We start from the raw sequence: 17,007 nt of genomic DNA on the forward strand, positions 1-17,007 counted from the left end.
TTTTCAGTGTGTTAATTTCTTCAGTGATTTCCTCCAGAACTATCTGCCAAACTAGAAAACTGCAGCATCCTCATAAGAGCAGAATACTACTGGAATGAATTTGAATAAGGAAAGTTGTTTTTTTGTTTTTTGTTTTTTTTTTTTCTCACCTAAATGGATGCTGCACTCACTGCAGTTTATTGTCTGGAATAGTCCCAGATTGCATTTCAGAGCTTCTAGAATTGAAACATTTTCCTGTAGGTGGTGTTGGGGGGTAATTTAGGGTTTCAACTTTTTTTTGTTTTTCACCACTTTCATCCCTGAATGAGTCACTTTTGTGCGGATTAAAGTTACTAACTGGGACTCCTGTCTTGTTGCGAGAAAGAAACGAGAATCGTCTTCCGTTCTGTTCTCTCAGCTCCAAACGTTGCGCGGCTCTCTGACGAGTCAAGTTAGAATGATAGAATTGTCGCGGCTCATCTTTAGTCTTCTCAGGATGTCGTCTTTTAGATAACACAAACTAATTGCAAGTGATATGCTAGAAAATGACACAACACTTTAGAATAATTCAGCCTTAAGCAAGATAAAATGCACAGAGTTTTTAAGTTTATTTAAGCCTTCGACACAAAGCTTAGACAAACTGAGTCCTCTAGAGAGACTGAATATGACAACCGCGCTCGTCTATTTATTGGAGACCCGCGGGCATCGCTCCTCCTTCGACTTTTTTATTTATTTCATTCCCAAGACATGGTTTTCTATTGGAAGCGTCCTCTAGTGAACCCTAAGCAGGTGTTAGGCCATTATTTCAATGTGACAAACGCTCCCATTAAAACATGAAGGATTTACAACTGATTTTTTTAAAAGACCTTCAGCCACAGGTGCAGCTGGCCTGAGGCCCCCTCCGCACGTGGCCTCAGCCACACATGCAGCTGGCCTGAGGCCCCTGCACGCGGCCTGCGGGAAAGCACCTAAGAGGCCTTGGAAAGCCCCTGACAGACTGAATGACTAATAGAGCCCTTTTTTTTTGGGGGTTGAACACCTGCTAGTTCAACCAGAGGACATACAGTTCGGATCAGGACACTTGATAGTTCATCACAGTTCAAATATGGACCTAAAAATTCTTCTACAGTCCCTCCTCTGGGACTCGAAAGAGTCCCATTACATCAACTATACTCTTGGGTTGTTTACTGACAAGACATCCTCATTTGTGCATTGCAATAAAAAAGAAAAACACAGCACTCGACTTACTGATAACTCTGGTGCGGATATGAATATCAGTGATACTTCACATGGTAAATATATTGCAGTGCAGGTGAACCTACATACTAAGGCACAAGGTGAGCAATTAGCTGGATTATATCAACACAAGGTGACATTCAAACATTGAGTTTTGGTGTAATTCAAGGCACTTAAAATGGCCACATAAAACAAGTTACATCAACCTCTTAATCATGGCAAAGTAAAGGCTTCACATTGACATCAGTGCAACCAATCATCTTCTGGCATCTATTGACTCACTCAACCAGAGGCTCCAACCCATTATACTTGGTTCTACATATTATTTTGTTAAAGCGTCACACATTTATTATTTAAATGCATCAAATAACCCCTACGTTACCACTATTTAGTCAACCAATCAAGTAACTATTCTAAGGTTAGCGCAGCTATGTCTAGTTAAATGATAAACACAATAAATGGTTTCCCTTCATGTCCGTCCTTAAGTCATTTGCCTTAGTCAATCGTATAATGGTTTTCATTATAGGCCATTTCTCAACATTCTCCACTTTGTTTTTCTTCTTTTTCAGCTTGTTTTCTAATGCCCTTTTTGGCCAGACACCAAATTTAGGCAATGCATGTCTCTTGAGGCATGCTATAATTTAAGAAAAAAGGGGTCCCTATGGTGCATCTTTACTACTAAATCTACAAACACGCCGTGTAAGGGTTCCCTTTTTATAACTTTGCAATGTGATATCTATGTGTATGCATTTAGCTTTATCTGTGTTACGCAGATGATGGTAAGGACAGACATTTACCCAACCTTCGTTACTAACATATATCCTTCTTTGTTTTATTTACACTCAGATTTCTGAAACCAGTCCGCAATTCAAACTCAAGAACCAAGATCATAGTCCGTGTTCAGTGCCATTACGTCAGTCCGCGCTCCTCAGCATTTACTCAGCATCTGAAGTTTTGGGAGAAGTTGGGGAACATGGGGAGGTTGGCCTTTCAGGGGTAGTGGGGGGAGGATCAGGAATTCTGGCTTTCAGACAGTCGTGCAGTTCTTTGATGGATCTTTCCAGCTCCTTGTGCTGCTTGGCCAGGTTGTACAGGGCCCCCAGAGAATTCTTGCCCACATTCAGGGTGGTGGTGGCCAGCCCTAGCTGTTCCCTTTCCATATGCTCCATCATGCAGGCTAGCATGTCCATACTAGACTGAAGACCACACAGTTGAGTATGGAGGCCCTCCTGAGCACAAGAGATGTTGGCATTGTCACGGTGTATCCTGAACAGGTATGCAGCTGTCTGACTTAGTTGTTGGCATGATTTCCTCAAATAGCTCATGGGGAATGTGATTTGTGAGGGGCAGGAGCTGCTCCAAGGTTTTTGGAACAGACTCTTGTGGAAGACGAAGCTCTCGAACCAAGATTGCCATGTCCTGTGGGGTGACCATGACCAGATTAAGGTTGTGCAGTCCAGGGGACAGGAAGTACAAGGGGGAAGGCATTTCGTGTGTGGGGGGAGTATTGTTGATGTCGCACAGGCAAGTGGGTGGGACACTCTGGGCATTTAGCAGCCTGTACAAAGCTCCCCTCTGTCCTGGTGGGTGAGTTCGGCTAAGGTCTACCCCTGCTGATCCTCCTCCAGAGGTACTGGGCTGATCAGAATATCTCTCCTGCCTTGGGGGTGGAAAGCTGGGGACAGGTCCTAGCAGTGAACTGGGTCTAGGATGCACTCGGGCGGTTGCTGCATATGGCCGACCTTGGCTGCCTCCCCTGGAGGGTATCGTTGCCACTGACACATGTGACTGTCTCCATGGCATCTGCGGAAGGGGTGTGTTCCTGAGTCCAAAGGGTCCTTCAGGTGATGGTGGAGTCCTCGGGCCGACTCTTGCTGCAGGCAGATTCTGTGAAGCCGTCATCGCCAGGTGCTGGAACGATGAAGATCCTTCTGTTGCCAACTGGTTTAGCTGCTGGATGGATGGCGGCTGTGGCGACCAATCATGTCTCGACCATCCCTCCTGTATATCCTCTTCTCCAAACAGTTCTGAGAGTCCAATCAGACTTGATAGAGGCAGATCAGGCATAGGTCCCTGATCAGGGGAGTCTGGTCTCTCAGCCATACTCCTGTGTCCTAGTAATATACATATACGTTCATTATTACAGCTCCATGTCATTCTTTCAGATATTGTCTATCCTATCCCTCATTTTTGTGGGTGCATGTGTGTGAATGTAAATGTGCGTGCATGTCTTCTTCCTCGTATACAATATCACCAAGCACGGTCCGTCCCAGTCCTCCCTATCTGGGGTGTATGCCACAATATTAGGGAGCTGTGGGCTGTCGGGGAGGATAATTGGTATTTCATCCATTTCCATATATTCTGGTTCTCTGTCTGTTTCGTTTGTGCTTTCTTCTAGGGCTCGGATGGCTAACAGTGGGAGCTGTCCTACTGTGGATGAAAGCAATTTATTGACCAGAAATTTTATCAAGGGAATACCACAACATATTACCAGCAAGACCGCCACCCCTGTTAGTGCCAAGATTACACCTATCTGGTATAACCAGTCTTTCCATGATATCCACCCTCTCCTTAGAGTCCCAAACAGTGAAAACAGTGGGCCAATATTCATTCCATTCCCTACAATGTATCCAGAATCGTCAGTTTCATTTCTCCCTCCTATGGAGTTACTTAACAGTTCCTGTTGCATCTCTTCAAGTGTGATTAAGAGCTCTGTCAAATTTCCGTCTTCCCCTGTACGCATGGGAATAGCTGTGCAACATTCGGTGGCTTTGATCATAATACAAACTCCTTGTTCATCAGCCATCATCATCTCGATAGCTAATCTATTTTGCATTGTCATTAGCGAGGTGGCGTGCAGTTGTTCGGTTAAGGCTCCTACAGCTGCCAATGTCCAATTCAAATATCTTTGTTGATTATACCACAAGTAATTAATCCACTGCACCTCCTGGAACCTAGAACGGATTTTTGGAGTAACCCCGAACAGAGCCAATGCCCATCCCCATTTATCCGCATCTTCATCTGCTTTAACTCTGCTACTGTCTATGGCTTCTAACTGTCGGGGTATCCCTTCTGGTATCCCGTTTCTTACTGTGATGTTGTAGTCTGTTTTAAACGTCATTATTCCTCTTTTCTTACGAAGTTTCTGTGGCATGGGTTGTATTGAATTTGGCATTTCAATTACTGTTATAGCTCCTGTGAGCATCACAGGAGCACAAAGGCCCTTCCAATTAGGGGACAGCGATGACAGGAGTTTCCTTCTTTGTCCGCATATCCAAAAGATGTCAGCTAAGGGTACCGTTCCCTTAGCTAAATTTGGAGTAGATACCCATGAAGCATGGGTGAGATTCAGTCCAATTACAGACCCCCCTGTGGCCGGTACTATTTGTTCACACTGTATGCCTGCTGCTGGCAGGGTGTGACAGACGGTAATGTTCCATGCTGTTTTGGCCGGTTTGTATTCTTGCTGCTTTTGCATACACTGTATGTGGTGTTTTGGCTGGGTCGTCCCTACCTGCCAATCGCTTATGTATTGTGCTACTAAGCCTTTAGCTATACAGAATGGGTGTATCATCCCTTTCTCTATTTTAATCATAGGTGGAACGGTTCCTTCTGTACTTAGGGGCACTGGACAAAGTTTACTGTCGGCAGCATATTTTTCATCACCTACTGCCATTTTCATAACACATTGTGTATAGCATTCTGCTTGGTTTGAGTTATGTTGGGGACTCCTATAACAGTTGTTGATATCAGGTAGGGGTTTAGCCTGAGGTATCACACCTTTCCGGTGACAGGCTATGCAAGGCTTTTCACTGATCTGCCTAGCCGAAAATTTCAACCATTGGTAAAATAAATTGGTCTTCAACCCTTGTGTACGGGCTAGGTCTGTACTGGGATCCCATCTCCCTAAGTGACTGCTTGTTTCTAGGCTTCTAATTGTCCTCTTTTTCCTTGGTTTGATTTTTACCCATTTTGTGGCTTCATGTACTGTAACAGTTACGTCTTGCTTGGTTTCCCTGCATCCTCTTTTATCACAAATTACCTCTATGTTGAGTGTTCCCTCCTCTTCACATTTGATGCTAATGGCTTCGCCTAATATGTAATCCCCCAGCTTTCCCTGTATTCCTATGTTCTTGTAGGCTTTTGATTTAATGTATACCAAATTATATGTTTTTCCTGTGTTTAGAATGCCTTGTTTAGCTGCTATTGCGGCCATGGCCACGGCACAGTCCGTTGTATGTTTTGGATGTCTATTTTCTCCCATACTGACCACCAGTAGTATTGTCAATCCCTTGAATAATTCCTTAATCATTGCTCTGATGACTGTTGAGATGTGCTACTAAGTGAGCCGTCACTAGATGAGCTGTCACTAGGGATGTGTGGTGTATCTGTGCTTTGTCTGGGTTGTACTTCCTGCGGTTCTTCTGTCGGTAAATCTACTGAGTTGCTGTCCGAGTCTGATGTCTCCTGTGGCCTGTCTATCTGTCGGTCTGTATTTCTGTCTGTCTGTTGGCCTACATCTCCAGTTGTCTCTGAGTCTGCATCTGAGTCTGTTGCTGCTCTATCTGGCAGGGATCCACTACTCTCTGAAGCTGTGCGTCATCTTTGTTCAATCAGTCTCTGTGAGCGCCTTGGCCGGTGTTCGCCTGGCTGCAGGGAGGCGTGGCCTTCCCTCGGTGCTTCTTCTGGCTGCAGGGAGGCGTGGCCGTCCCTCGGTGCTGCTGTAGGGTCTCTGGCTTCTCCTGCTTCCCCCCTTGGCCCGGCGGCTCTGCCAAGACGAGCTTGCCGAGGCCGCAGGGGCGCTGGGCCACCAACCCTACAGCAGTGGTTTAAATGAAACCAAGTGTCCTTACCGTCTACTTTGACTGCTGTACGTGAGGCAAGAATAACTTTAAAAGGACCTTCTCGGCGTGGCCTGTCCCACTTCTTTTTGAACACCTTGACGTAAACCAGATCACCAGGCTGGATGCTCTGATTTTCGAGTGGAATCTCTGCTTCTCTGTCTTCTGTAGCACCTTTGACCTGCAAAAAGATAGTTTTGGGTTAACTGTCTCAGATAATTATGCCATTCGTCTTGTAGCTGCTCCAGCGATGGTCCTTCATAGGGTCCTCTCAGGTATGGAATAGGCATCGGCCGACCTGTAAGAGCTTCAAATGGTGTCAAATGGGTTAGTCGGTTAGTTTGTGAGCGCATTGACAATAAAGCAAGCGGCAACGCATCCAGCCAGGTTAGTTTGCCATTGCTGTCTGCTATGATTTTTGCTAGTTTGTTCTTTAAAATGCCATTAGCCCGTTCCACTGCCCCATTTGATTGAGGGTGATAAACACACCCAAACTTCTGTTTGATACCCAATTGTTTGAATGGTTCTTGTGTAACCTTGGCTACAAAAGCCCTACCGTTGTCAGATGAGATAGTATCTGGAATGCCAAATCTTGGAAAGACATCTCGGCACAAGAATTTGGCTACCGTTTTATGGTCTTGATTTGCAGAGGCTACTGCCTCAATCCATCGGCTGAATCTGCATATCACTACCAAAACATATCTCATTCGTTTAACTCGATTTTCAGCTCCCATGTCTATGAAATCCATCATAAGATGTCTGAATGGCCCATCAGGGACCGGAATGTGGGCTAAAGGGGCTGTGAATGATTTCCGGACATTGTACTGTGCACATACCTCACACTCATTCAACAAACGGTCCACTGTAGCTGCCATATATGGTGACCACCAGACAGCTTTTAGTTTGTTCATAATTTGGACTCGCGAACAATGATCGGGTCCGTGGGCCCAAATGATTGCATGTCGTAATAAATTGGTGGGTAACACAAAATGTCCATGACTACTGCGCCACAGCTTGTCTGCTGGCCCCTGACTGCATGTCTCAATAGCGCCTCGTTTAACCCACATTCGTTTTTCTTCTCCACTGGCCCTACTTTGAGCCACTATCAGTGTGTCAAGTGAAACCAGTGGGGCACAATCTTGGATGGTTAGCAGGGGAAACACATTTTCTCCTTGTGCTCCTTTGCGCGCTGCGTCATCTGCTACGTTGTTACCTTGAGCTATGATGTTATTATTCTTTTGATGACCTGCACATTTAATGATGGCTACCTCAGACGGTAATTGGAGAGCTTGTAACAGTTGGGAAATCGCTTCTCCATGAGTGACAGGGGTGCCATCTGCTCTCAGGAATCCCCTTTGTTTCCAAATGTTTGCATGTACATGACATACGCCATAAGCGTAGGCTGAGTCTGTGTAGATATTAACACGTTGATCTTTAGCTATCTGGCAAGCCATAGTTAAGGCTTTGATTTCTGCCAGTTGGGCTGAACAAGGCTGATCAATTCCTTGGGAATTCAAAGGTCTCGCCATCCGTGTTTAGTTTAACAATCCCCATACCCGCATGCAATCCCGCGGCATCCCGAAAGCATGAGCCATCCACGAACAGGGTTAGATCTGCATCTATGGCGTGATTATACAAATGTTCTCTGGCTCTCAAAAATTTCTCTGTCTCTGCCACACAGTTATGTGGAGTACCATCTAACGGTGTGGTCAATTTGGTGGCGGGATTCACCGTGTGACAACGTTGTATTGTTATTTCTGGAGCGGACAACACAACTTCATATCCAGTGCGTCTAGCTTGTGTTAGACAAAACGTTGACTGGTTAGCAGGGCATGTAACTGATGCGACGTGTACAACGTTACTGCATGTCCCATGATTATGGATGATGCTTTTTGAAATGCAAAAGCAGCTGCTGCTAGACCCTGATAGCATGGTGGCAATCCTGTTTCAATGTTGTCAAGCTTTGTACTATAATAGGCCAATGGTTGTTTTCCTTAATTTGTTTCCTGCATTAGTACAGCACAAGCATAACCAGCTTTTTCAGTAACATACAAATGGAAAGGTTTCCCATAATCTGGGTTACCTAACGCGGGAGCAGATTGCATGTCTGTTTTTAGGGCCTCAAAAGCTCCCGTTGCCTGATCTGTCCAGACGAGGAGAGCTGCATTGCTTGTTTGCCCCACTGCTCTAATCATGGCACGCAAAGGTGCAGTTTTTATAGCATAATCACAAATCCACGGCCGACTGTACCCTGCCATCCCAAGGAATGAAAGCATCTGTCCCACTGTTTGGGGTTTGGGAGCCTTGATTATAGCCTCCACTTGGCTTGGGGCTATACATCGCGTGGTCCCACACAACTGTCTTCCCAAGTATTCTACTTGTTGTTTGCAGAACTGCAATTTGTCCTTACTTACTTTATGACCTCCATCTGCCAATGCATGCAATACAATTAATGAATCTTTTTCACACTGTTCTTGAGTCTCTGATGCAATAAGGAGATCATCCATATATTGCACCAATGTACTGGGTATGTCAAGGTGTTGTAAATCTTCAGCCAGGACTTTGTTAAAGATGGCTGGGGACAGGTTCAGTCCCTGAGGTAGCCGTGTATACGTTAGCTGTTGTCCCAGAAATGTGAATGCAAACAAATGTTGTGAGTCTGGGTGCACAGGCACACTGAAATAGGCTGAACACAGATCGATTACCGTGTACCATTTTGCTCCAGCAGGGATGCTTGATAGTATAGTATGCGGATCAGGTACTATAGGTGCATCCATTTCTATTATTGCATTGATAGGACGCAGATCATGTACCAGCCGATACTCTTAGTTATTGTTTTTAGGGATAGGGTAGATAGGAGTATTGCATGGGCTTGCAGTTTTTATTAGAACTCCAGCTGCCATTAGTCCCTTAATTACTGGTTTTATGCCTTCAATAGCCTGAGGTTTTAATGGATACTGCCTTTGGTGAGGCAGTTTTGCTCCCTTTTTTACTTTATTTTTACTGGTAAGGCTGTTTTTACTAGTCCTACATCCGTTTTGCTTTGGACCCACCACTGGTGGTATTTGCTCTAACAATTTCTCTTGTTGTGGGCCGATAACACCATCTGTCCCTCTGGTCTAGGATTGAGCCTCCACTTTTTGAGCTATAGCCTCATCATTTACTTTTAAATTAATTCGTACTTTCCCGACCTTGACCTTGAGAGTTACCCATGTAACCCTGACAAACGCTATGTGAGGTGTTTCTATGGTGTTCTGGTAGTCCCTCAGGGGCTGTCCTGATCCAGACCAATAACTTGCTGGCTGTAACACCTGTTTTGTATTTTAAACCCTTAAAAGGATTCAATTTCCAACTGCTATGCCCGTCTTCTTTTTCTTTAACTAAATATGAAAATTTACCTGTTTCCCACCGAACCTTCCTTGGGACCACAGTCAGAGTCAACCTAGGAAACAGTTCTTCACCTGGATCGGTTGGTAGTGTTACTAAATGATTTAATGGTATGCTAAGTTCTTTATTAGGGTCAGCACAAAGCAGCTCCAGCCACGGGGTTAAACCCTGATGCCACAGACGTCTTATCAGCAGCTCCCAATTAATTAGAGGGAATTGTTCTTTCTTTTGCTTCAGATTGATTACCTTAGTAATCTGCCATAATTTCTGATTGATCTCTTGTTCGTCCTGCCAATGTTCTGCTCCTACCCTGTCAAAATAGGTCCTTTCCAGCCAAAAATGTGTCCTGATTCCCTGGGTTTCGATGTCTCCGTCAGTCAAGTAATGTTCTGGGAGTATTATTTCATCATCACTTAAGTCTCCCATCAAAGACTGTCCCAAGCATTGATCAGTCTGTCAGCTTTTTTCACTATAATCTAAGCTTTATCTCTTTTGATTTATAACAACTTTATTTATTTAATCCTCTTACAACCCTAACACCTCCTAATGTCTTTGCTCCCGACTTTCTATTTTCCTTCTAATTTTATTTTTTTATTTTATTTTTTTTTTACTTTCTGCTTCTCGTCTTTTTCTGCTATGTTGTTTATTAGTTTCTCCTCTTTGAAATAATATCTACCTTCTCTGTATTTACATAGCACTCTTCTCCTGTCTTTTTCTTCACTGTCTCTGTTTCACACTTTCCTCTCTGCCTCTCATGCACCTCCCAAGTCCTCCTGTTGGGTCTAAATACCTCCCCCTCGTACTCTTTCACATTTAATCTTGTATGTCAGCCAGCTTGCAAGCCCTCACAGCTTTTTGCTTGCACCTCCCCGCTTACCTCAGCACTCTCCCACACACAATTTTCAAAGCTTATACACAAAATTATTAAAAACAACTTTCTATATATCTCTATCTAGACTTCTGCCACTTTTCACTCCGCGGCTTTAAAACAACCTTTTATTCACTTAACACCAATGTGTTCTGTTTAAGCATGTATCTCTCTTCCCGTTAGACAGCTCTCCGGCGCTGTCAGCAACTTCATATATTACTTTTTTACAAGCCCTCTTTGAGCGTACATATTTCATTTACTTCTACGCCTTACCGCGCCTCGCGTGCGTAATCCTGTGCTTAATATATTATTTTCACCAGCTCCTTTCTGAGCATACAATATTTCATTTACTTCTACGCCTTACCGCGCCCCGCGTGCGTATCCTGTGCTTACTATATTATTTTCACAAGCTCCTTTCTGAGCATACAATATTTCATTTATTTCTACGCCTTACCGCGCCTCGCGTGCGTATCCTGTGCCTTTCTGCACTTTCTTCTACCTTTTTTTTTTCACTTACTGAGCTCCTCGTGAGCTTAATGTGCCTTTGCACTGAAAATATTCTCTTTTTCTTTTCTTATAAAAACTCATATTACTGTGTACTTAATTACTTATTCTTCTCCCACGCCCCACAAGCGTGTATCTGGTGCCTTACTGCACTATTTTCTGCTTCATTAATTCTCAGTATTCTGCACTAACTCTCATTCATTTTATTTTTTTTTTTATAGTTTTCTCTTTTCTTAAAAAATGACGTCCTTTATTGAGCTCTTTTACTTACTGTCAGCTGTGCCACTTTGCACTTTTAAATCTCTTTATTCACGTACGGTATTCTCTACTGCGCCCCTCAGGCACTTATCTTGTGCTTCCTCTGCACGTATTCTCTGTAAACTCTTTTTCTCACTTATTTCACTTCAGTCTCTGTTAAACTCTTTAAACAACCTTGTATTACCTTGTATCTATTTGTCAGTATACTCCCCTAAATTAACCCCTACAGCGCATGCTATCAGCCGGCATGTTAGTAACGAATTTCAACACCAATTATTCCCCAAGCATCCAGGTTAGTTCTCCACGCACTCTTTCCGCACCAGAGTTCATGAACATTCCTGACCTTTCACTCACATAGACATTCTTTTTCCCGGGAACACACACACCTTCTGAGCATTTTATCTACAAGGCCTGATAATTTTCATCTATCTTTTTTTAGTCTCTTATCAATTTCTTAGTCCAGGTTCTTTTGGGTAAGAGGCAATTAAAAATATCACCTGTCAACTTGGGCGGAAATCCCGACTCACTCCTCCAGATCGTGCAGAAATTATAAAAGGTTTCTGCTTACCTTTTAGTCGTGATCACTGTTATTTACGGTCTGGAGGGATGAGCTGGACTGCCCCAGGCTGCCGACTGCCCCTGGACCCTCCTGGCTGGCTCGCCAAGTTCTGTCGCGGCTCGTCTTTAGTCTTCTCAGGATGTCGTCTTTTAGATAACACAAACTAATTGCAAGTGATATGCTAGAAAATGACACAACACTTTAGAATAATTCAGCCTTAAGCAAGATAAAATGCACAGAGTTTTTAAGTTATTTAAGCCTTCGACACAAAGCTTAAACAAACTGAGTCCTCTAGAGAGGACTGAATATGACAACCGCGCTCGTCTATTTATTGGAGACCCGCGGGCATCGCTCCTCCTTCGACCTTTTTTATTTATTTCATTCCCAAGACAGGGTTTTCTATTGGAAGCGTCCTCCTAGTGAACCCTAAGCAGGTGTTAGGCCATTATTTCAATGTGACAACGCTCCCATTAAAACATGAAGGATTTCAACTGATTTTTTTAAAAGACCTTCAGCCACAGGTGCAGCTGGCCTGAGGCCCCCTCCGCACGTGGCCTCAGCCACACGTGCAGCTGGCCTGAGGCCCCTGCACGCGGCCTTCGGGAAAGCACCTAAGAGGCCTTGGAAAGCCCCCTGACAGACTGAATGACTAATAGAGCCCTTTTTTTTTGGGTTGAACACCTGCTAGTTCAACCAGAGGACATACAGTTCGGATCAGGACACTTGATAGTTCATCACAGTTCAAATATGGACCTAAAAATTCTTCTACAGAATCCAGTCTGAATTAATAACTTCAAAGTGAAACATCATTTTGTTTATTTTTATTTATGTCCAGAGATCAAGGATATAGTGACCAATTTCAGATTTATTTACTTTAAGATTCAGGTGAAATACATAGAAAACCTGTAAAGCCTACTTTTAGTACAAAATTCAGGATTTGGTGTCGATAAGGAATCGGATCGATAAGCAGAATCGATAATGGCATCTATCGATAAATCTTATCAATACCCCATCCCTACTTATGATACATTTATTTTACAGTTGAAAGGCTTCGTGTTTCCAAAAGTTTGAAGTTTGCGCAGCACGAAAGCGGCGAGAGAGAAAGTGAGTGAGAAAGAGAGACGGAGAGAGAGAGAGTGCTGTCTTTTCTCTTTAAGGCTATAAAAATAAAGCTATAAAAGTCTATAAAAATATAAAGTACTTAATTCTTTCACCAAAACACAGCACCAATTTGTTTTGTAGCTTATATATGGATTGTTTTTAAAAGCTTTTTTATATATTTTGCACTACTTCTTTGACCTAAAGACTTGCCTGCTAACAGAGTTTGTCCACACAAGTTAAAAATGTATATTCACTCAAGACACGAAACACTTTCTTAAAAACACATTTTATATTGACGGGTTTTAGTGTCCAATTTTTCTCTCCACAGTGTTCTAAACCAATGTCTCACATTCTGACAGCTCACAGTGTTCTGAACATTTTGATATGCATCACATGGGCATTATACAGTAGTGTTCAGAATAATAGTAGTGCTATGTGACTAAAAAGATTAATCCAGGTTTTGAGTATATTTCTTATTGTTACATGGGAAACAAGGTACCAGTAGATTCTCACAAATCCAACAAGACCAAGTATTCATGATATGCACACTCTTAAGGCTATGAAATTGGGCTATTAGTAAAAAAAAGTAGAAAAGGGGGTGTTCACAATAATAGTAGCATCTGCTGTTGACGCTACAAACTCAAAACTATTATGTTCAAACTGCTTTTTTAGCAATCCTGTGAATCACTAAACTAGTATTTAGTTGTATAACCACAGTTTTTCATGATTTCTTCACACCTGCGAGGCATTAATTTTGTTGGTTTGAAACCAAGATTTTGCTTGTTTACTAGTGTGCTTGGGGTCATTGTCTTGTTGAAACACCCATTTCAAGGGCATGTCCTCTATAAGACGACATGACCTCTTCAAGTATTTTGACATATCCAAACTGATCCATGATACTTGGTATGCGATATATATAGGCCCAACACCATAGTAGGAGAAACATGCCCATATCATGATGCTTGCACCACCATGCTTCACTGTCTTCACTGTGAACTGTGGCTTGAATTCAGAGTTTGGGGTCGTCTCACAAACTGTCTGCGGCCCTTGGACCCAATAGAACACTTTTACCTCTCAGTCCACAAATATTCCTCCATTTCTCTTTAGGCCAGTTGATGTGTTCTTTGGCAAATTGTAACATCTGCACGTCTTTTATTTAACAGAGGGCCTTTGCGGGGGATTCTTGCAAATAAATTAGCTTCACACAGGCCCTCTTCTAACTGTCACAGCACTTACAGGTAACTCCAGACTGTCTTTGATCATCCTGGAGGCTGATCATGGGTGAGCCTTTGCCATTCTGGTTATTCTTCTATCCATTTTGATGATTGTTTTCCATTTTGTTCCACGCATTTCTGGTTGTTTTTGTCCATTTTAAAGCATTGGAGATCATTGTAGATGAACAGCCTATAATTTTTTGCACCTGCGTATAGGTTTTCCTCTCTCCAATCAACTTTTTAATCAAACTACGCTGTTCTTCTGAACAATGTCTTGAACATCCCATTTTCCTCAGGCTTTCAAAGAGAAAAGCATGTTCAACAGGTGCTGGCTTCATCCTTAAATAGGGGACACCTGATTCACACCTGTTTGTTCCACAAAATTGACGAACTCACTGACTGAATGCCACACTACTATTATTGTGAACACCCCCTTTTCTACTTTTTTTTTTTTTTTTACTAATAGCCCAATTTCATAGCCTTAAGAGTGTGCATATCATGAATGCTTGGTCTTGTTGGGTTTGTGACAATTTACTGAATCTACTGGTACCTTGTTTCCCGTGTACAATAAGGAAATATCTCAAAACCTATTGGGTTAAAATTGTCTCTCATTAATACTTGTAAATGCAAACTCAGGGGTGATCTACAATAATCATTGATTTGCAAATGTGTTCATATATCACAAATGCAAATTTCATATTTGTAATTGTAAATTGGTCTTTGCAAATAATGTTGTTATTTACAAATAATAAACTTTATTTGTAAAAAAAAAAAAAAAAAACAAAAATTTGTAAAAACTGGAAATTGTATGTGTGAATTGAATTTTCAGCATTTGTGGATCACCTAATTACACGCCATTCATCGCTTTCCTTTGGTGACGTAATTTTGAGACATTCTTTTCACGAAATCCACACAGATCCACAAACAATGCCGACTGATTCACAAATACACACTCACACACACTGGATATCCATAGATGGCAGTGTGGTTCCATTCATTGATGTGGCTGAAACTATATGGTCCCGGATGAGAGAGAACACCGACATTTCAGAAAATCATTTCACTTTACCATATGGAGGCGTCTGATGGTGATGGGTATTTATGTGGTGATATTGTCTGCAAGGTCAATTATTTTTTTTAAAATATAGATGTGTCCGGATTTCCTCATGGGAGGGGGGTGGTGTTGTACTCTTTAACGCAGTGGTTCAAATAACCTATTAAACAGCATTGCGCCTGTGCGTGCTCGTGACACAGACATGCTGCAAAATTCTTTTAAAAACTTGAAAGTTCTAAAAGTTTGCGATGTCCACGTTACATTTAGCTAAGCTTCCACAGGAAACCACACAGTGTCACCGCAGCAACCAACCAGTCCGCTTTTACGACAACTGTCGCAACAGCCAGGCTTTAAGTGGCATTTATTCTTCTCAAAACTCCGCGGATCGAGGAAACTGATTGGTATCTGGAACACACAGATCAGTGTCTGCGGACTTCTAAAACTTGCATGATGTCGTTAAAAAAAAAAAAGGAACGCTTTGCAATAAGCATTTTAAAACTCAGTACGATCACGATTAAAGAGTACCTCACTAACACCCCCTGCCCCCCTCCCCGTGATGAAATCCGTGGACACATCATAATTTAAAAAAATTATTGGACCTTGCAGACAATATCACCACATGCATACCCATCCATCAGACACCTCCATTATGGTAAAGTGAAATGATTTATTCTGAAATGTCGTTCTTCTCTCATCCGGGGGCATATACTTTCAGCTTGCACATCAATGTCTCAAAATTACGTCACAGGAAAGAGATGAATGCGTGTAATTGGTGATCCACAAATGCTGAAACTCAATTCACAAATACAATTTCCAGTTTTACAAAGGTAATTTTTTTAATTTTTTTTTTGTGTGTTTGTTTGGTTTTTTTTACAAATTAAGTTTTATATTTTCAAATACAACCTTATTTGCAAAGACCAATTTACAAGTTATAAATATGAAATTTGCATTTGTGGATATCTGAACACATTTGCAAATCAATGATTATTTGTAGCTCACCCTGCGTGCGTTTACAAATATTAATGAGACAATTTTAACCCCATAAAAACCTGGATTAATCTTTTTAGTCACATAGCACTACTATTATTCTGAACACTACTGTACTTATTTCTGAAAGAAAATTGGGAAAATAATCTTGGACTTCCAGAAGTGGGTGTTAAATTTTTAATTTATTATTTTAAAGCAGGTCATGAAGGTTAATTTATGCAAAATGTTTTTTGTTGTTGTTTTGCTGTCTGCTTTATTTTACTTTGGTCAGCTTTTCCTCGAGGGAAATGCCATATCTTGGGTTTTTAAGAAAGTGTTTGCAACAGATTTGAAGTTGTGGTCAGCCTCTATTTTCCTGATTGTATAAACTGTCAGTAACCATTGACAAGGCAGTCGGGGCACTCATCACATAATCAGATTTGGCATCTGGAATGTTCAGTTCAGCTGGAGCTGTCCATGTTCTGCAGTATAATTGAGTATCTCTTACTTTTACTGTAATCCAAAGCAGAAACATTTCGTTTTTTTTTGCCGCTCAGTCTCTGTTATTGATCTGTCACTCCTCTAGCGAATATGGACGTTCTGACGCGGGTGTCAGTGGAGTACGAGACGTTGCCCGGCTGGTGCTGCAGCACCGAAACCGTTCGGACCTTGAGGATCTCCGAAGGCAGGCGCAAAATTATATTTGCTTCATTGAGAACTTTCTGCAAGTACCCGGGTTAGTGAAGGCCCTGAATGTAAGCCTGGTGTCTTTAAATACTAAACCTGTCCTCTCTGTGATTTCAGTGAAGTGGGTCGGAGTCGGCAAGTCCAGAGAGAAGCATCATCAAACTGTTTTGATCCAGCTTCAGCTTCCATTCGTCACGGTTCGAGTGCTGCTGACGCCTTTAACCGGAGCATTTGAAAATGCAAACTGTCCCTCACGGAAGTAGTTCACCAGAAGAGTTTTAACTTGCTGCTTTTACGTCTCATTTGCCCACAGATTTATTTATGCTGCTTTCCACAGAATGTTTTCTATCCTT

At 42.3% G+C, this 17,007-nt stretch overlaps 1 protein-coding gene across 1 annotated transcript in view; it reads left to right on the forward strand.

The window, feature by feature from the left end:
• LOC117517898 (adenylosuccinate synthetase isozyme 2-like) overlaps nt 1–16,917 on the forward strand; it is a 35,385-nt gene extending 18,468 nt beyond the window's left edge. The window contains 2 exon segments of the mRNA XM_034179036.1: nt 16,554–16,634; nt 16,637–16,917. Of these exon segments, the coding sequence (XP_034034927.1) occupies nt 16,554–16,634; nt 16,637–16,917 (362 nt within the window).
• Nucleotides 16,918–17,007: the final 90 nt, after the last annotated feature.

The sequence above is a fragment of the Thalassophryne amazonica genome, chromosome 9, assembly GCF_902500255.1.
Source record: "Thalassophryne amazonica chromosome 9, fThaAma1.1, whole genome shotgun sequence".
Taxonomy (NCBI): Eukaryota; Metazoa; Chordata; class Actinopteri; order Batrachoidiformes; family Batrachoididae; genus Thalassophryne; species Thalassophryne amazonica.